The sequence below is a fragment of the Oreochromis aureus genome, linkage group 3 (genome assembly GCF_013358895.1).
Source record: "Oreochromis aureus strain Israel breed Guangdong linkage group 3, ZZ_aureus, whole genome shotgun sequence".
Lineage (NCBI taxonomy): Eukaryota > Metazoa > Chordata > Actinopteri > Cichliformes > Cichlidae > Oreochromis > Oreochromis aureus.
Genome location: NC_052944.1, coordinates 21,470,570 through 21,491,357, shown reverse-complemented (window position 1 = coordinate 21,491,357; position 20,788 = coordinate 21,470,570). Strand labels below are relative to the sequence as shown.

At 41.4% G+C, this 20,788-nt stretch overlaps 1 protein-coding gene across 1 annotated transcript; it reads left to right on the top strand.

Moving 5' to 3' along the window:
• Positions 1-29: 29 nt before the first annotated feature.
• On the top strand, positions 30-20,749 carry arhgef15b (Rho guanine nucleotide exchange factor 15b). The gene is made up of 16 exons (XM_031753149.2): positions 30-401; positions 4,890-5,404; positions 7,860-8,861; positions 8,958-9,009; positions 9,390-9,445; positions 10,973-11,253; positions 13,443-13,603; positions 13,767-13,919; positions 14,080-14,209; positions 15,601-15,675; positions 15,990-16,082; positions 16,166-16,320; positions 17,271-17,438; positions 19,122-19,207; positions 19,295-19,399; positions 19,731-20,749. Exons 2-16 carry the CDS (start codon positions 4,993-4,995, stop codon positions 19,898-19,900), a joined length of 3,099 nt encoding a protein of 1,032 aa, XP_031609009.1. The 5' UTR covers positions 30-401; positions 4,890-4,992; the 3' UTR covers positions 19,901-20,749.
• Positions 20,750-20,788: the final 39 nt, after the last annotated feature.

Sequence of the window (20,788 nt, the reverse complement as noted above, 5' to 3'; positions counted from 1 at the left end):
AGCACCGGAAGCTGCAGCTATCTGCTGTTAGCTTGGCGGCGGTAGCTCTCGGGGGCAGCTGTACTCCTTCCTCCCGTCTTTACCTCTCATATTCTGCTGGTAACAAAGGCGAGACAACAAGAGAGGGGTGATGGGTGCTCAGGCAGCAAGCCTGTCAACAATGAACTGAACTGGTTTTGTTTTTATTGGATATTTGTTGCTAACAGCCTGCCTAAATACCGAATTATTTCTTCTCGTGCGCGAGCGCAGTTTAAAGTTCATTGATGTAGGTGAGCTGTGGGCAGGTTTTTAATCCCGAAGCTTTCGATTTTCTTACAAAACATAAGCAGAGTATGTTGGACTTGGAGCACTAAAGCCGAATGACTGAGGAGAAACATTCAGACGCGTCTTCAACAACACTGGTGAGTTTCTGCCTGTGTAATTGTATTTTATATGGAGATTTAGTCTATATTTGGCATTTTAACAGGTGCACTTTGCTGGATTCCGCGAGCACCTGTTCCTTCTGTGGGAATATGTTGTGAGCCTGGGATACAGTGACAGTGTTAAACTTAACAGTGGTTATTTTAAAGACTGTGGTATTAGCGCAGTTTTCTGTGGTTTAATGCTATTTTTTTCAGATTTTATTTCAGAGACTGTTATGGACTCATAAGTCCATTAAGTGCTCTAGTCTATAAACAGTGATTGTTTTGTATTCACTACATAAGAAGATTGTTTTTTTCCACAGTAAAATCATGCTTCTTTTTTTCATCCACATCTGGCGGGTCTTAATGTGGGCATTTTTATATAGCCTATTCATAACCCCATGGTAGTATGCTCTCTCCTCATATCAACCAACTCTGCTTCTTTGGTTCTCCACGAGAGCCCACCGTGCTGTTTGTGTGTGTGTACGTTTTCCTTTCTGGCACACCTTTTCCTGTCTCCTCTTCCTAGCCAACGTGGAGCTTCCATCCACATCACATGTATTGATGCTGCTGAGCTAGAGAGACTCTCTTAAAACCCCCATACCCAATTTATATACACACTCAATCCATTAGGCTTCAGACCAGATGGCATAATGTGGACAGACACACACACCCCCACACACCCCCCCACACACAACACTGTGTTAATGGACGTCCTCTCTAAAGGCACTTAAGGATTGTTCTCAAGCTGGATTGATTTAGGGGATGACACCATATCTGATATGTATTGGATTTACAGGATAAATACACTGAGTGAAATGAATGAGTGGCCCACTGACCCAGCCTGAGCATCTGTATGGTCCAGCAGACTGGAGCATGCAGCTATTGAGCTAAACAGGTCAACAGAAATGGACACAAAAGAGATGAAATCTATTAGCCACTGCTTGAAAGAAAGCAATGTCTGGAACGTGACCTTAAAGTGTGTTGTTTTATCTGCAAGTGCATTAGAGTGTTTTATTTTAATGTCTACACAAGTTCTTTGTGAGCAAACACACCCTCCTGTTAAAGGTTTATATGTTACTCCTGTGGACGGTGATGATAACTGGAGTGAGATGTGGAAAGACCTGCTTCTACACCCACATCCACACCCACACACACACACACTGCTACAACTCCTGATAGGTTAATGCTTCTAATTCTGAATTATACCTCAAAATATTTTCCAAGATCTGTAAAGTACTTAAAAACTCAAAAAAACAAAAAACAGATAACGTGACACAGAAATATAAGACAAGGAGGAGGGGGAAGTGATTGTGCTGTATAGCTGTTTGTTTTACCTTGTTGAAATGTGAGACTCTTGCTTTTCTGTCTCCTTGTTTAAAACTGTGCATCATGTACATCCCCTCCAAACCTGTCTGACTAGCCGGTGCACTCTTTCAGTAACAACTGACTACTGGTGTTTGTGTGCGGTTGACTTTAGTCACACTCCGAGTCAAGGAGCTATTATGGTAACAGTGACTTGTCTGTTTGCATGTGTATAATAAAGATGACAAATATCTTTAAAATGTGGTTTCCCTGAGGCACAACAGTTTATGAATTTATTACACCAAGCCTTCAATCTTTTATTAAAACTACACTAAAACTGTTGTATATCAATTAAAAAGTTTCACAAATAAAAACTAAACTATAAAATTGAAATGACGATTTATACTACAAAATGAAACATTAATTGCCAGATGCGTCTTTGGTATATTTGTTTACTGACTCTTGGAATGTAAATCAAGTCTCTATATAGTAATACCTGTTCTTAGAACAGGTATTACTATATAAATCCTGCTGCTGAGAAATGCTCTGCATATTGTAATAATGGAAATATCGAAACTAACACTGAAACTCGTGAAAACTGCACATTTTAAACTTAACTGAAACAAGTAAATCCCCTCTAGAAACGAACTGACGGAACTAAAAAGAAAAACTAAAATAACCACACACTCACCAGCCATTTTATTACGGACATCTTGCTAGTAACAGGTCGGACCTCCTTGGCCTTCAGAGTTGTTTTCTATGGTATAGCCTCAAAGAGTTGCTGGAAACATTGCTCAGACTTTTGAGACCTCAGAGAGGCTGAGATGTTCTGAGCTTTGTGCCATGGTGTGTTATCCTGCTAGAAGCAGCTATCAGTGGCACACTGTTGTTATAAAGGGATGGACATGGTCAGCAACAATCCTCAGGGAGGCTGTGGTGTTTAAATGATGTTCAGTTGGTACTAAGAGGCAAAGTGTGATAAGAAAATAGCCTTCACACCATTAAACCACCAGCAGCCTGAACTGTTAATAAGACAGGATGGATCCATTCTTTAATGTTGTTTACTGTTGTTTCTGTTCTTAGCTGATAGGACCCAATGTGGTCTTCAGCGGCTGCTTCAAGGTTTTATGTGTTGAGCATTCAGAGTTGCTCTTCTGCATACCTTGGTATGTAACGAGTGCTTGTTGTTGCCTATCAGGTCGAAGCAGCCTGGGCATTTTCCTCTGACATCAATGAGACATTTTCACTCAGAGAACTGCCGCTAGATATTTTCTGTTTTTTCTGACATTCTCTGTAAACCCTAGAGATGTCTGTGTGGAAAGAGTAGATCAGCAGTTTCTGAAATATTCAGACCACCAGTCTGGCACCAATAACCATGCTACATTCACAGGCACTTAGATCACCTTTCTTCCTCATTCTGATGCTCAGTTTGAATTTCATCAGGTCGTCTTAACTCTGTCGACATGCATAAATGCATTGAATGAATTGCTAAACTGCCAAATGATTGATTGATTAAATATTTGCATTAATTGAAAAGGTGTACGTAATGAACTGACCAGCGAGTGTAAAAAATCATGATAACTGTTGTTTTCACTGAAAATAATCAACGTGTAAACTGGCACAGGGCTGCAGATTGTCACAACAAGGAGCACTCCAATAATTAGTATAGTAGTACATGAAATCTGAGTACTTAAAAAAATGACAAGACTAGATTCTCTTTGATAAAACCCTCACTGCGAAGCACAGTCTTCAAGCCTAAGCTACTCCTGGAAAGCCGCTCCTCTGTAACCCCAGCTAAAGGTTGTGCCTCTTTCCACTTGTAAACTTGGTGGACTGGCCCTTTAATAATCCACTAAAACAAAAAGTGAATCGTGATCAGCTGTGCTTAAGGTGACTTATGATCAGTTACTCTTTTGGCTTCCATAAATCTTGTTAAAACTTTACAAGTAATCCATATTTGCTCATCTATGAGTCATTTAAGAGCCGCTTCTGCTGACAGCACCACATAGACATGGATTTGTCAGCATTTTAAATGCTCGAGAGATTAACCAGCTAATCAAAAGTGTAATCGCAGAGTTAAAACTGTCTAGAAAATCGGAATACTTGCAGCTACACGCTCAATTTATTCACCAAAGCGATATACAAAGCAGTGCAGAAATAACATGTTTTTCAGGATCTCTGTTCTCTTCTCTTCATGACTCAGTGCATGACTAAGCCTGCTTTGATTTGCTATTGCATCAGTTGTCGCACACACACACACGCAGGCACATTTAAAAAAAAAAAAACATATGGTGAGAGGAATCTGCAGCGTGGACATTTGGTCACCCAGAATGGAAAGGGACTACCACATTGCTGTCATCACGTTTCTTTTTATAGACACTTTTTTAAAAAGCTCTGGTTTGATCGCTTCATTTGAATGACCAGAGTGCTTTGAATATGGAAACTTCCCCGAGTTTCTCTGTTTAAAAGATTAGGTCCCTGCAGATTTACTGCAGGCGTGACGTCAGTGTGTGTGAGAGAGCAACGTTTTCACGTTTAATTCTCTCTAATTAACATCAGTAATTAAGCTTTTTTTGCTTTTTTTTTTTTTTTAAGTTGAGTAATACACGAGTGATGATGATGATATTTGTGAAGGAAGAAAAACACAACTGTCGAGGATGTGTTTATTCTCTGAACACAGTTTTGTGTGAGGCTTTTAAGCTGACAAGTCAACACGGGAGACAGTCGAGTGCTAATCAAACTGAACTGTTGTAACTTGATCACATGGTGCGGTTGTAAATGGTTACACAGGTACAGCACACAAAAGAAATGCTATTTGCATTTCTGAATCTACAGTGCTTCTCTGCACAGAATTTCTTCTATTTATAACAAGAGGCCTTGTGTAGCTGCTACTGACAGCAGGTATGATCAGTATCCCTGTTCTGAAGCCATTAAAACAGTGAATAAACACTGTGCAGTGCAGGATGTTTCTTTACAAGCAGCTAACACACTCTCTACCTTCACCACACACTTGCTAGAAACTAATAAGCTCCATACAGTGTAAAGTTCATTCTCCTCTGTGGCCTTGCAGAGGGGCGATTTCTACCTAAGAACTCAAAGTCCTACTCAGCGCTGGTATTCACATACCGAGTTATGTAACATCGATTTCCTCTCTGTAAACATTTATTTCTTCTTACTCCTCAGGAGATGATGACACGCTCACATTAACATTCGCCAAAGCCTGGCCTTTGATAGGTCAGGGCGGGGAGTGAAGCACATCAGAAGAGACGACGTCCTTCTTGCCACCATGTCCGTCCAGGAACCACCGACGTCCACTTTACCTTTCAAACCCGAGGCCAAGCCGAGGCCGGAGATTCCTCCAAAACCACAATGCAGTTCCCCCCCTCTGGGAGAGAGGGACAGCAATGTCAGACGCTCTGGAGGGAAGGTCAAGAGGATTGTGAACCAGTTCAGCAAGCAGGAGTCCACTGAAAGGTTGGAACCGGCCACCAATGGTACTGCAGAAGTCAAGCCAGTTAGACGGTCCAAGAGGCCTCCTACGATAAAGCCCAAACCCCGGGTGAGACTGCAGCTTCAGAAGGAGGCAGAGCAGGCAGCGCCGCCGCTGCCAAAGAAGAGGAGCCGTTTGGCGAAGAAACAAAAAGAGATTGGGGGAGAAGAGGAGGGGGACAGAAGCAGCGTGGAAGGAGGCCGATCAGGTAAAACAGGTCCAAAACATATGCATAATGGGAGAAATACCTCTATCTTGAGTTTAATTAATTATTTTAATTTGCATTGATTGGAGTTAAACTGCAGGTTTTGGCACAGATATAAAGATGGTCATAGTGCAGTAAGGTTAGTGTTTAAGAATGCATATCTGATTCTTTTTAATGCAGTTTCATATCAAAAGCAAGTGTCACCTGATTTATTAAAAATTAAACGTGTTTAAACCTTTACCTCCAATTAAAATATTCTGTTGCAACAGCTGGTCAAAGATCAAATGATAGCATTGATTGTTTTATGTTGTGATGTTGTGATTTCCTGTCTTTATGTCCCTTCACATACATAGTTAGCATAATTAGGCCAGTTTCACAGACTTAGTGTAGGATAAGATCACACATTGTCTGACGCAAAAAGTGAGTGTGTGTGTGTGTGTGTGTGCATTTAAAGACCTTGGCATATGAGTGTTAAATGTGTAAAGTCAAATGTGCAGCGTAATCAGTGAGCTCTGAGGTGTGGTTGTGTTTGAATGGTCTGTTCCAGCAACCATAAAAGAGGTCAGTCAGCTGATCTTGTGTGCGTGCTTGTGTGTGTGTGTGTGCGTGCGGTCTTGAGAGCAAGTAATGTGAAAGCAAAAAGTTAGGTGTGCTGTGTTTACTTTCAGTTGGAAAAGACAGAGGGATCCTAGAGGGATCTCTTTACATCTCTATCTTTGTTTAAGCTGCAGTGACACTTTGCTTTGGTGTATCATGGTGAAACTCAACTGAAGAGAAACCCAAAGAAATTAAGTTGCATTGGTACTGATGTGAGATTTGAATTTTCCATTCCAGCATGCGCTACTATCACTTCCCTTGTTTTGCTTCCGTGTTCAAACAGAAAAGATTTAAACATGACCTCACGGAGTTTCAGAGTGAATATAGCCAAAGCATGCAGTCAAGTTTAAATAGAAATATTCCTGTTAGGGCAGGGGACTGTCAGAATTTATTGCTGCATACCCCAACAACCAGAATTTTTTATCGTTTAACCCCCCAAAAACAGGGATTTCATTCATTTTAATAGATAAAATAACATTGAAAAGGGAAGTTATTGTGTTGCAGCAACAGGACAAAAAATACAAATATCACAGTATACAATAAATAAACAATAAAGTTAAAGTAAAAATGTCACATGCAGATAGTGAGGCTCTTCTACTGTGAGATACTGACACAATAATAGAAAATTAAAATAAAATAAAAAATTTAAATGAATTTCAGTTGAAGAAGAGTAAATGTTAAAGAAATGTTTAGAGATAACAAGCTCATATTAAGTAGTTTATATATTTATTGTCTTTCAATATTTTAAAAAATTGCTACTGTAGAATGATTTTAAATATGGTTATTGTTTTTCTGAATCTGAAATTTTAATATAAATATTTATTAATAATTGGAATAAAACAGTATTACTACATTAGAGATCCACGTTTACTGTAATAAGACTAAAATAGTGCCACAGTGGAAGTGACTAGCGGCGACGTGGTAATCAGAGGTCACAGGAGGTCGTTGACTTTATGGGGACTTAGAGCGACTTAGGCAGGTAAGTTTTCTCAACTTCAAGGTGAGCGATGGAAGCGACAACCAATGAGAGTGCGGGATACAGTTCATTGATATTATAGGGTGGTAAATGGATTAGAGGGTTACCTAGGCAATTGGTGCCTGGATTCTCTGTTTGTGACCAACAACCAGCTACAAATCAAATGTGCAATACGTGAATCACTTCCTGTGTGGATGCCTGTTGTGCAGTGCATTGAGCTGAATCTGTATCTGTGTAGGTGCATCTGATAGTTTTGGCAAGATTCCACTTGTTTAACTCTCAGTAAATGAAGGTACCATAGTCCAACACCACCATCACCGATGTCACCAGCATGGCAAAGTGCATCAGTGTCCTTAATGGTTTAAGTAGAAAGTTCTGGACATGTTTCCAAAATGTTTTCCTGTCCTTTATTTCCTAGCTTTTTTAGATGCTTACTTGCTGACCCCTTTAACCATCTTTCCAGTTCAGCACTCTGTTTCCTCCACCTCCTCCATTTCCTTTTGTCAGTATTGAATTCCCCCCCCCCTGCAATCCTCCAAATGTTTCCATGAATATTTGAAGACGCGTGCTGACTCAACGGTGCAGCATGTGCATTTGAAGCATTTATGGGAAGAGACGATGGGGGGAAGAAAAGCTCTTAATGAAAGCGTACCTTTCTATCTGAGGACACAGGAAGTGGGCAGAAAGCAGCCATTCACACCCATTAGCTCAGTTTGTGTGTGTGTGTTCGTGTGTGTGTGTGTGTGTGTGTGTGTGTGTGTGTGTGTTTTAATTGAAAAAATAAGGAAGAAAGTAAATATTAGAGAAGTTCACTATGATTTTACTTTCTTCCCCTTTTGAAAAAATTTCAAAACAATTCATGTGTGTTTCTTGTTTTTTACGCAGAGCCTGATGGAAAGGAGGTTGAGGTCGAACATCCCGGAGGAGGTAAAGTGGAGACGGAGCACAATCATGACACGCCTGTCAGCCCGTGCTGTGCCCCAAACTGCAGCTGCATCTGCCACCTCCAGCGGCCTGGCATGAAACTTATATGGGTGCCCGTGAACATGGAAGATGATGGGGAGGAGGGTGGAGGTGGAGAGGACGATGAAATTGATGGGGTAGAGCAGAGGGAGGAGGATGAGGAAGACTGGGAGGATGAGGAAGTAGAGTTTGGGGATGAAGGGGACAGTGAGACAGAGGACACGGGGGACACTTTTGCGATTGAGGAGGACGAGGTGACGAAACAAGAAAAAGCAAAGTTCCACGAGTCTTTGAATGTTTTAATTGCAGACAATCACAGGAGGCGTTCCGACCCAGGTCCTCGCTCCATTCTCAACACCCTTGCTATCGCTCGCACTGAGTCTCCCCCCATTCCCCCAAAACGTACGCAGTCACCGCAAATTCAGCACGGAAGTGCTCAAAATGAAGAAGAGAATATTTACGAGGCCACGCTTCCAGTGATTTACCCCACTCCTAAAAACAACGCAGTTGAGTGTAAGGAGCTGGATATTCCTCTAATCAAAGTTTGCAAACTAGGCCGTCGGTCCAAACTGACCAACAGTCTGTCAGATCCCACGTCCGAGTTAGAGAAAGAGGGAGAAACCATAGTGACCCCGGACGAAGTCCCGCCTGCTATCCCTCCGAGGATCCCTTTGAACCAGGACAGTCGCAGCCAAACAATACCCAGGGGCGGCATTCCTCTTCCCATGCTCACACCGGAGGAGGGTCATTTGTTGCGACCCTCCTCCCCCAGTGGCTCCGCCACCACTGGACTGAGCCCTCAGCGAGCCCACACTCCACCTCCACACAGTTCCCTCCAACCTCAGAGACCCGCACCACCACCACCAAAGGCAGAACCCAGGAGGCTCAGCACTGCCTCAGTGCAATCCCACACACTGAAAAAAGGTCTGAACGAGGATTATGTGTGCCTGAGATGAGCTGTGAATGATGCATACAGGTAATATCTGTTTAACTGAAAGCAGCCATGTGTTCTTTTACTAGGGGAGGAGAATGGAGGGAAAGAGGAAGAGAAGGAGGACAAAAGCGAAGAAAAGTGAGTCAGCATCTTTACCTTTCCATTTTTAAAAGGGTATGTGTGGAAATGTTTCATATTTTTCTCATATTCAGATAAAATTACACAAATATATGCAGTATATTTCTGAAGATGCTCCTAAACAAAGGCACTTTTACCTTCTGTTTGAGTAAAACTTGCTAAAAAATACAGTAGGAGGGTTCAAGCCACAAATGAAGAAATGAGGTAGAGCGCATTTATAAAAGAGCTAACACAATGACAGCCTTTATATAAGAAAAGTAAAGGTTTTCACCTGGATTACCCTTTAAACCAGCCTTTATATTATTGAGAGTATTGACGGATTATTAAGGAGGCATTTGTAAATTGTTGACCCTTTTCTCCAATGTCATGTACCCTGACAGGAGGAGTTCTATCAGGAGGAAGATTGGGTTCATTTTCGACACTCGTCTGCAGGATGGTAAGGCTGACACTCAAAACAAACAAGCCACAACAGGCCCAGGTCTATCAACTGTAACCCTGTTTACAAAACAGCCCAGGTGCTGCGTATGGTGTAAATAAAACACCACAAATGCAAGACATCAAAGTTTGAAACTCAGATCTGTTTAACAATAAAGTTTCAGTAACAGATAATTTTCTTTAGCTTTTTTCTTTTCTTTTCAACGGTAACAATGAAAATAGAGTCGCGGGTATTAAGTCCATAAATGATTAAACTTCCGATAAACACGCCTTTACATTTACAAGAATCCGCTCACAGTCCACGCGTCATTATCACCACAGGATAAAGATGGAAAAATCGGCAGCATCAATAAAGGGGCAAATTTCATTTGCTGATTGGTCAGGTCATACTGACAGGCATGTGTGTCTGCGCTGAGCAGGGATTTTGCCATCATACCTGAGAGGATTGCTGGATGAGGGTTTGGGGCAACACAGTGTGCTGTTTAGTTTTAATTTTTGCATCAAAAACTGTTAAATAAACAACATTTTTGGACGGAGTTTCGAGGGATGTTTGCAGACAGTGAAGCTAAGATAAAAAAAAACATTGGAAATATTTGAAAGTCTAGTTGTTCTTGATCATGTCATCGCCTGGCTGTCTTTGTGCACAGCTGGAATTCACTGCCTGGGTCACATTTGTGAGGGCGCCACTAAGACTAAACAGCACATGCAGGTTTTGCAGCAACAAACGCATGCCACCTGCGTTACGTCTGTTTCAGGAAAACTCTTTCTTGTCAACTTGTCACATTCTCCACATACTGAAACTCCAAGGCTGGTAAAACATGAGTACAGGTGCTAACAGGATGTGCCTGCAGTCTGAAACCTTTCACCCACTTAAAAATGGTCCTCTGATGAACTGTTTTCCCTACAAAAAACAGATTTTAATATCTAGTTCCAGTTAGAATCACATTAGGTGAATTTTACTATGAGCCATAAAGTTTGTCTCCATTTAATTGGTTTCTTTGCACATTATCGTCAGTGTGATTGAATCTGATGATATTCATCAGTATTTTCATCTACTCCATTAAGATGTATTGTATGTTGTCCTAATTCCAAAGTACCTGATGCAGTAGATTATGTACTATATACAGCACAGTCTTATTTAGTCTCATTAAACCAATCACTGATGGTACAAATTTATTTATTACTTTATTATTTGTCACTCCGACGCATTTTAACGAAAAAGATGCAGTTCTGACATTTTTTAGGCTTTACTTCCCAGCAGGAAGTGATGCTGCTGGGAAACTCTTCAGTAAAGAGTGACGGTGACAGTGTTAAATCTAAGGCATGAAAATGGAAACATAGCTTTAAAGTACCAATAAAATTCAAGTTAAAAGAAAAGGAAAGCCTAAAACATCACCAAAAGTTAAATGAGTAATTCTTGGTTTACTGATAACTGATTATGCAGGTCATTGCTCCACTGGGAATCAGAGTGATTCTTGTTAATATACGTAGTAATCCAGAAAATGTTTGACTCGTTTCCCTGTTTCAGAACCTCTCTACCAGACGTACCGGGCTTCTGTCATCACAAAGGAGATCCGGCGCCAGACAGTTTGCCGTAACATCAGCAAAACTAGTGCGGACTATGCTATGGACCACCCCGGTCGTCGACCTGGGACTGGAACCGGAACCGGGTTCGGGACTGGTAATGGAGGACCGAGGGGCAGCCCGGTGCCCACACCGACTCAGAGCACTCTGTGGCAGGAACTCCCAAATGTGCGGGACAGCGGGGTGCTGGAGAATCTCAGCTCTGACCAGTGCAAGTACCAGGAGGTGAGGGAGTGGAGGAGAGGAGATGATAATGCATGGCAGACAGGCTCCACAAAGACAAATCAATAAAGGCTGAAAGGAGAAATCTGAGATGCAGGATCAAGGTTTAAAACACATCTTAAATAATAATATAATGCTTTTACATGAATTAGAGTTCATTTGGCCATGCTGTCTAGCTCATTGCTGTTACATAATATTGATTCACCCGGTATGAAGTTCAGAAAAGCTTTTACAGTTAGTTATAAAGTTGTAGTGCCAGTAACAGAATTTTTAAAGGTAAATAACCTTTGAAGTACACAAAGTGTTTGGGTTTTAGCAGCACCAACTGCAGTTTTTATTTCTGTCATATAGCCCATGTTCCTGTTTTTTTTGCTACCAGGAGCCGAATCACAGAGAGAAATTTATTTTACAAATAAACTGAGTCATTGTTGGATTTAATTGAGCTGAATTTGAAATATAATATTTAATATCTATAGATAAAAAAAAAAATATAAACAGATTAGTTTACAAAAACATAAATTATATCTGGACCTGCAGTTGTTGACATTTTGGGCTTTTAATGCTTTCTTTCAACTTTTCTTTTTACAGCATGTGTCTTTAATGATATCTAAAAACAAGAATTGTGAATTTGCTCTAAACCACACAGGGTCAACATCATACATACAATAATAATGACACTCAACATGCTTAACACAGAAAATAAAAACCTGTGTAGGTTTGCAATGCCTTAAGCTGGTGTAAGGAGCAAAACAAAACAACACCTATTAAGTTTAGGCCTGTGTGATTTAAAAATGCTTTGAGTCTGTTTTTGAATGTATGCACAGATATCACTGATCTCAAGTCAGCAGGCTTTAACTGAAGGCACCCTCGGCAGACTGAAATCTTAGTCTGGGAACAGTTAAAAGATCTGGACCAGATGACCTGATACAGGCTTAAATACACCCCTTACTAATATTTAGTGAAATGACAAGTTGCACATTGACTCGACACTTTTGGTCGCCATCATCAAGTTTGATGTTTGTTTAGGATCAACCTGTCAAAGCACCCAGCTGTGTCCAAGTTTCAAGTATCTAGCTGTTGATTTGAGGGTAGTTGAAGAATTTCGAGGTAGTTATTTTTCCATTATTCCAGCCACTTTATGCAATATACCAGTACCACTGGCAGCAGAGCAGCCCCAGAGCTTGATGCTACCACCACCATGCTTACCATGCTTAACAGCTGCTACAGTGTTCTCAGGTTTAAACTCCTCATGTTTACATTCCTCTTGTCATGGTGGCCAAATAGTTCAGTCTTGTCTCTGTGTATTACCCGTGTATTTGTAGATTTCAGTTGAGCCTGATTTTGGAGCGGAAACACCCTCTCAGTTCATGGTGAAACTGGCTTCACTGTGGACAGGATGCTGCTGTTCAGCAGTTTCCAGTTCCTCACAGGCTTGGGCCTTGGTGGTTCCTGGGTGGTTCTTGCTAATCAGTTTCTTCTCATCTGAGGGCGACAGTTTGTGTATTCTTCCAGACGTTTACTGACACATCCATACAATAGTTTGAAATGATGATCTTGGATTTTAGGTGTTTATAAATAGCTCCAAACAGCCCTTGACAGCTTGTGTAACTCTTCTTCTTAGATCTTCACTGGTCTTTTACATTGTTCAATCAGACAAATCCTTTTTATGCACAGAGAAAGTTGTAGTCAACTATGATTACTAACAAGAAGTTAATGGGCTTTGCCCTTGCCAAGCTAAAAGACGTTGTAGAACCTTGAGCACCACTTATTAAAAGATTTAAGTGAGTGTATGTACATGTTTTTACATTTTGGTTTGAAAAAAGGTTGTTATTTTAAAGTAATTAAAGTGGAGTGGATGGAAACGTCTGACCACAACTGTTTAACTGGACTTTGCATTTAATTACTGTCTTACTTTTTCCAGCTTTATTAAGTTTTCGTGAGCTTTGTTGACCGAAAGATTCAAGTCTTAAAAAACACAATTCAGCCTGTTTTTTTTTTTTTTTCATATATATAAATCTTAATTTTTTCCACTATAAGATAAGATAAGATAAGATAACCTTTATTAGTCCCACATGTGGGAAATTTGTTTTGTCACAGCAGGAAGTGGACAGTGCAAAAGTTATGAAGCAAAAATTAAACATATCATCTTGATTTCCTTTAATGTGCAGCTTTGTTCACCTTCTTCCTGACAGAGTATGTTTGAGGTCCTGACATCAGAGACCTCTTACTTGCGATCTCTTCATGTTCTGACCGAACACTTCATGGAGAGCCGGGAGCTGGAAGAGACGATGATCATCAGAGACAGGAAGACGCTCTTCTCCAACATCCTGAAGATCCGTGAGGTCAGCGAGAGGTGAGAAAAAAAGGGTGACGGGAGATAAAGAAAAAACGTAAACTGCAAGGTGATTTATGATGTAAAGTGGGACAGGAATGTAAAGCTTACTTGTTCTTTATGGTTCAACAGGCTTGTGCACAGTTTTCTGCAATTTCTGAAAATTTCTTATCTGACTCAACAGATTCTTGAAAGACTTGGAGGAACGCATATTTCAGAACGTGGTGTTCTCTGACATTTGTGATATAATCAACTACCACGCCCAGCACAACTTCCCCGCCTACATCGACTACGTACGCAACCAGATCTACCAGGAAAAGATATTCACTGAGCTCATGTAAGAAACCAGAGTTTCACTTGAATCAGGTTCAGACTCTCTGAGAATTTACGTAGCAACGATGAGAAAGGATTGTAAGGAGTGCAGGCTGGCAGGGTGCCAACTGTGTCAACTGGAGGCAAAGTCTTACCTTATCATTACTTTTGTGGTGTATTTACAGGAAGAGCAATCTGCAGTTCAGTGCAGTCATCACTCGTCTCCAAGAGTCGCCTCAGTGCCAGCGGCTGCCCTTCATGTCTTTCTTGCTACTGCCCTTCCAGCGAATAACACGCATCAAAATGCTCATTGAGGTGAGCAGCATCACCCAGTTTTTACTCTCTATGTCTTAGCATATGGTACTGGTCACTTTATTAGGCACACCTTTTTACACCGTTAGTTAACATCAGTGCTGTGATTGCAGCCAATCCCCAACTTTCTGTGAGTAGTACTCAGGGCCATTGATCAGTGCTCATAACGCATACATATTAATGATCAGTTCACTGGGATGAGTGATGAAACGTCTCTCCCATTATAATAGAAATGTCCAGATGATTAGAATCATCTTTCTGGGCTTAACTATAAATATCTAATCAGCCAATCACAGGGAAACAACTCAGTGCACATACACATGGTCAAGACGAGCGTCTGAAGTTCAAACAGAACACGAAGGTAGGGAAGAAAGATGATTAGAGCGACTTTGAATGTGGAATGGTTGTTGGTGCCAGACAGCCTGGTCTGAGTATTTCAGAAACTGCGTATTTACTGGGAATTTTCCCACAAAAAATAACTGAGATAGCATCTCAATACAACCAAGTTATGCAGAAGAGCATCTCTAAACACACAAGCAGATGGGCTACAGCAGCAGAAGACTTGACCAGGTGCCACTGCTCTCACTTAATAACAGGAAACTAAGGCTACAATTTGCCCGGGCTTTAAATTAAACAACAGAAGATGAGAGAAATGATCCCAGGTCTGATATGTCTCAATTTCTGCTGCAACATTCAAAACAACATGAACACAGTTGTATCAATATTTCAGGCTTAACAGTCACCAGATCTCAACCAGTAGAGCACCATTAGGACATGGTGAACATAGAGATTAACATCATGAATGTGCAGCAGAAAGATTTGCAGCAACTATGTGACGCTGTTATGTCAACATGGACCAAAATATCTGAGGAATGTTTCCAGCGCCTTGTTGAATCTATGTCACAAGTAATTAAGCAAAGTCTGAAAGCAAAATGGAGTCCAACCTGTTACTAGTAAAGACCATACTTACTAGGTGGCTGGTGAGTGCATATTTAGGTCACAGAGTGAACAATTGATTATTTGCTTCTGCTTCTCTTGTGAGAGGAAAAAGCTCAGCAACTCACAGATGAGTGACAGCCTTTGTAAGCTTTACGTGCTTTACTTAAGTGCCAAACAAAACGCCACAGTACATTGTGCATAGCTGACCCTTCTCTCCTGATGGTCAGTGAAAGGCAATAGTATGAGTTCATCACGGTGTTCGGACGTGTGGCATGCCCTCATTCCAGCATAATCTTCCACACTCTAGCCTTCGCTGATCCTTTAACCTATAAGCAAACACACAGACTCACCTCGCCCCTATTTCACAACCTTGCTCGCATTTTGGTGGAAAAATGTCCCCTGCTAATGCTGTTTGTCTGTTTACAGAAATAGAAAGTTGTTGTTTGTTGTTTCAGAACATCCTGAAGAGAACAAAAGAGGGGACGAAAGAGGAGGAGACAGCCTCAAAGGCTTTGGCCTCTGTGTCCAAGGTAAACACGCCTCACTCCTCAACCGCCTGCCTGCAAATGCGGATTATTTGAGTCTAAAGTGGGCCGTATGCTTGTGGAAATTAGATGTCAGCTATTGTCTGAATGAAGGATTTCCTACTGAATCAACTCAGTGAGTCACAGGTGCCATTGAGGGCAGTGGCAGGGTGAGATTAGGTTTATTAAAAGAGCCAGAGGAATAAACTTGATACTCCCAGTGAGACACACCCGGTTTTATATAAAGACGGTTGAGAGGAGTTTTTTTGAAGTGTGAAAATAAAAGGGATCTCCTAACTGATTTCATCATTTTGTTTCAGATCATTGACATTTGTAACACAGAGGTGGGAAAGATGAAACAGATGGAGGAGCTTATTCATATCTCTACGACACTGGAGTTTGACAAGCTCAAGGTAACGGCAGTGTTGACGTTTGTATTCAGGTTATGCGATCTCTTTTATTTTGAAGAGTCATAAATGCCGTCTGTCCTTTTCAGGCCATCCCCATCATCTCCCAGACTCGATATCTGGAGAAAAAGGGAGAGCTCCAGGAAATGTCCAAAGGAGCGACTCTCTTCAACATGAGGGCAAAGTTCACTCCTGTCTACTTCTTCCTGTTCAACGACCTGCTCGTCATTGCTGCCAAAAAGGGGTTAGGCCCAAAAACAAAACTGACACAACATAAAATGCTCTTAATCTGTTGACTTTTCATTGATGCGTTATTGATTCGTTCTGTTAGATTCTGATTAGAATTTAAAGCGTACACTGAATTTTTCATATTGTACACAACAGCAAAGCGATGCATTTACAGTCCCTTTACAGCTTAATAAATGTATCATTCTGCTTCTGTGACAACAGCTACATAAATTTGTTTGATGTCAGTGGATATTAAAGCCTCTCTGTAAACTGGAGATATTTCCTAGCCTCAGATTTACGCATTAATTCAGAATCATACATTTTGGTTAATCATTAAACACTAACAGTAATAATAATGAGTCACGGGGGAGGAGTGGTCTGTGCACTCTTCTCACTGGTTGAATATTTTATATTGATGTTCTATATGTAGCAATGGACCTAATGTCTTATGTCAAGTTGTCACAGTACAGGAAAAAGAGTCATTGACCACAAAAAAGATGGACTCTTTAGTTCTTTACCCCTTGAAAGCCTGTTAGGAGTAACTCTTGAAGCTCTTTTCTGAAGTCAGTGGTTTCTGTCATGTTTCAGACCTGCTTATAGAACAAAATGACTCGGTGTGGATTAGACATTAGTGAGGGTGGTCTCTGCCTATGCAGCTACCCTTGGAAAAGCCCAGAAACTATTCTAATACTTGCCAAACTATTACATCTTTATTGATATATACTGAGCTCGTTAATAGGGTTACAGGGGAGGCTGCCGAATGTCGTCTTTATAAGGGAAAGAGTTAAATGCATGTCATCACTCGTTTAAATAACTCCAAACTCCCTCAAATTTAAGGGAAGGTCGTGCCAAAGGTGCTAGACGTTAAGAGTATACACAGCATGCGATATACCTGCTTCCTGCTAGACCCGTTTCCCTTCTCATATTTTTCTTGTAATTAGTTTTCGTCTACATTGTCTCAAACAGCGCGGAGCGTTTTGTGGTGCTCGACCATGCCCATCGCTCTCTGGTGCAAGTGCAGCCAATAGAGGAAATTGGGACCAGTGGGAGCCCCTTCGAACACTGCTTCAATCTCACGCTGCTGGAAAACCACCAGGGACGCCTGTTTGAGCGGCTCATCAAAGCTTCCTCTCAGTGAGTGGTCATGGATGACTCTGAGTGTGTGTGTGTGTGTGTGTGTGTGTGTGTGTGTGTGAACAGCATGTATTGACTCTAAAATCTGCAGTATGTTGAATGAAAATCAGGGAAAAACTAGACATGAAGTCAAAGTCCAATTCAAGTAATTCATGCTGTTTACATAGAAACAGCATGAATCGGGTAATTTGACTCATGTAAAAGAAACATTTAATTTCCTAAAAGGAAAAACTGTAGATGAACTGCATGCCAATCAGAGTTACTCAAAGGCTATGTGAGATGGAAATGAGAAATTAGATCCACCAAGCAACAGTTCTCATCAGGAAACATGTTTACATTGGCCTAAAAGTGTAACTAGATTACACTCCTGTCTGGTCACTCCTTGAAAATGTTGCCCTGGAAGAACAGCTGTTCTGACTTTCAAAGTAAAAGCTTAACGAGTACAAAGAAAAACATTCACGCTACATTAAAAATGAAGTGAAATTATGAACCAAATACAACAAACACATATACTTCCTGCCCCCTGATGTATGCCTGGGGGCCCTTTTGGAGAGCAAGCTGATCTTGCCCTCCAAAGCTGTCCTGGATTTTGACAGACTTGCTACAACTACCTTACAGGGAAGTTAAACATTAAAAAAAAAAAAGGATGTTTGTCATTTCAAACAATTTTCCTGAAAGCTCAGATGTTTAGCTGTCACATGACAACATGATCTGACGGAAACATTGTTAGGATGTTTTTGCAGGTTATAAAATATCCCCAGTGTTATGTGATCCAGAGCAATCAAAAACATGTCCAGAATGTGAGTGAGGCCAGAGAATCCATAATGCTTTATGCAAAACATTTTCTCTGTTAAACATTTTGAGGATGTGTTTTTGGTGAGTTTGGTGACATAGTTTTCCTCTAACACCATCACAGAAAAATGCCAATATTGGTCACTATACTGATAGTATAATGTGTGACTCCAGGGAATAAATCCTTCAAATTTTGTACTTGGGCCAAAAACATCTAATGTCCATCCATTCGTGCATCCACTTCTGCTTATCCAGCTCAGGGTCGCAGTTAGGCTGAAGCCTATCTGAGCCGTCATAGGGTGAGAGGTAGAGAGCACCCTGGACAGTTTCCCTGTGCAGTGGTTAGGACTGTACAGCACAGTAAAAAGGTCTCTGGCGTCCTGCGTATTCTCCTTGTGTCTGTCTGAGTTCACACACACACCTGCTTGTTAATTGGTAGTTTTGGCAACTTATCTAGGTAAACTCAAGATCTCTTGACCAAACCGTTATAAAAGTGATTTGCTAAACTTAAATGAACTTAAATACAATGCCGGGAGCATTCCTAGAACATTTTTCAGAGAAAGTTGTAAAAAAAAATCTTCTGCATGGAAATACTAGTAGAGGACTGACTGGTATAATGTTTTAGAACCAAAGTTTTCCGTCTGGGTCTTTAAAGTGCCAACATACAATGTGAGGATTTTTAGATTCAGAAGACTGTGGGCCATGTTGACCCTCGTAAAGGCGGCGAGCAGAAACAGGTTGCTACGGTTGTTCTGTTTACTTCCAGCATTGGTGTAATTTTGACCTCCTCGCCTCCACGAACCTTGAAGGAGGTGAAAGCTCTTTCCACTGTTACATCAGGAATTACATGTCACTTGTATGAGACTAAGCTGTGGCTGTTTCCATCAACAGGTCAGACATGGACAGGTGGATGGCAGCTTTCCCCAACACCACCAACCAAGAGAGAGATGATAAGGAAGTGATTTACGAGGACTGGGGTGAGGACAAGCGCATACAAAATTCACACACATCGAGAGTTATATGAGTTATACGGGTTTACAATTATATGTGTCTGTGGATGGCAGACTGTCCTCAGGTGCAGTGCGTGGAACAGTACATTGCCCAGCAAGCGGACGAGCTCAACCTGGAGCCCACTGAGATCATCAACGTTATCCGCAAAACCAACGAGGGTAAGAGCATCCTGTGGGAAAGGTTTATTTTTAGAAAACAAGCCGCTGCAGCTGAAACCGAAACTGAACATTAGCAGTGTGTTACACACAGAAAAAGTTACATGTACTGACGTGACTTTCTATCACTTTCCTCGACTCTGCTTGTTTATATGCCTCAACCCTCATAACTGCCTCCATCCTCCAACCCTCGCTTTAGCAGTTTATTTGCTTTGACTTTCTTGCATGGACGACGCAGAAACCTCCAATATCTCTCCCTTCCCTTATTTGTCCTCTCCCCTCTCTCCTGCCCTTCCCCCCATTCTCTTTTTTTTCTCCCCCCCCCCCCGATTAGGCTGGTACGAAGGAACCCGCCTGTCAGATGGTCAGAAGGGCTGGTTCCCTGTAGCGAATGTCATCGAGATCACCAACGAACACGTGAGGAGGAGGAACCTCCGGGAGCGCTACAGAGTCATGCAGGCAGCGACTTTGGTTGCAAACAGCAAGACCCGCACCCTTCAGTAGATGTTTACAGTAAATGACGTGTAAATGGACACTTTTGAGAAAGACTTGCAACAGTTACTCAGGGACTGTGCCGCGTGAGCTGCCAGTTGCTAGCAAACAGGAAACGAAAGGTAAAAGCAGAAGGGTGACCATGACAAGACGGCGGACGCACACTCGAGCTGCTGCAGCATGTACTACTTCAGCAGAAGAAACAGAAAGTATGCGACAGCAGAGGATTAACGTCCTACATCTCTCCCTAACTGTAAGGATCCACCTCTTCCTGTTTTCCGTGCAGCCCCACGCCAACACCTCTTCACAGACTCCTGTGCCAAACTCACATGCCAATCATTCACGGCATTGCTCAAACGCTCAGACAGGAGCTGGGTGTTGGCTGGAAACGTTGTTTAGTTGTCAATACACAAATAATGCCCTGTTTTTTAGTGCTAGATGACACTTGGTTGGCCAGATTAGAAAACAGAAGGAGTCTTAAAAAAAAAACAACCCAAAAACCCCCATTGCATCTCAGCAGTGTTAATGTTTTAACATTTCACCAGAAAACAGACATATAAAATCAGGAAGTGCCTTTTAATTGAAAACAAAAGTACACAATTGTGAAGTACGGCGTTTATGCTTTCAGCAGGTGCAAACTGTGCTTGAACTTTATTGTTTTTATGCTTTTAGTAGTTGTGCTTTTGACTAGCTTGTTAGCTTGTCAGTACCGACTGTGGAGTGGTGCTGTAGCTCCCCCTGCAGGGCATCAGAAAATGGGGTGTGGTCTGTGGAAACACTGTAACTGTATAGTATGTTGTAAATTACAAGAGGGTGATTCTCCTTCAGGGACATCTCTTAATAAAACCTTTTGTCTTTTTAGCTGGTGGTTTGTTTCTTAGTAACGTTTTTACTGAACAT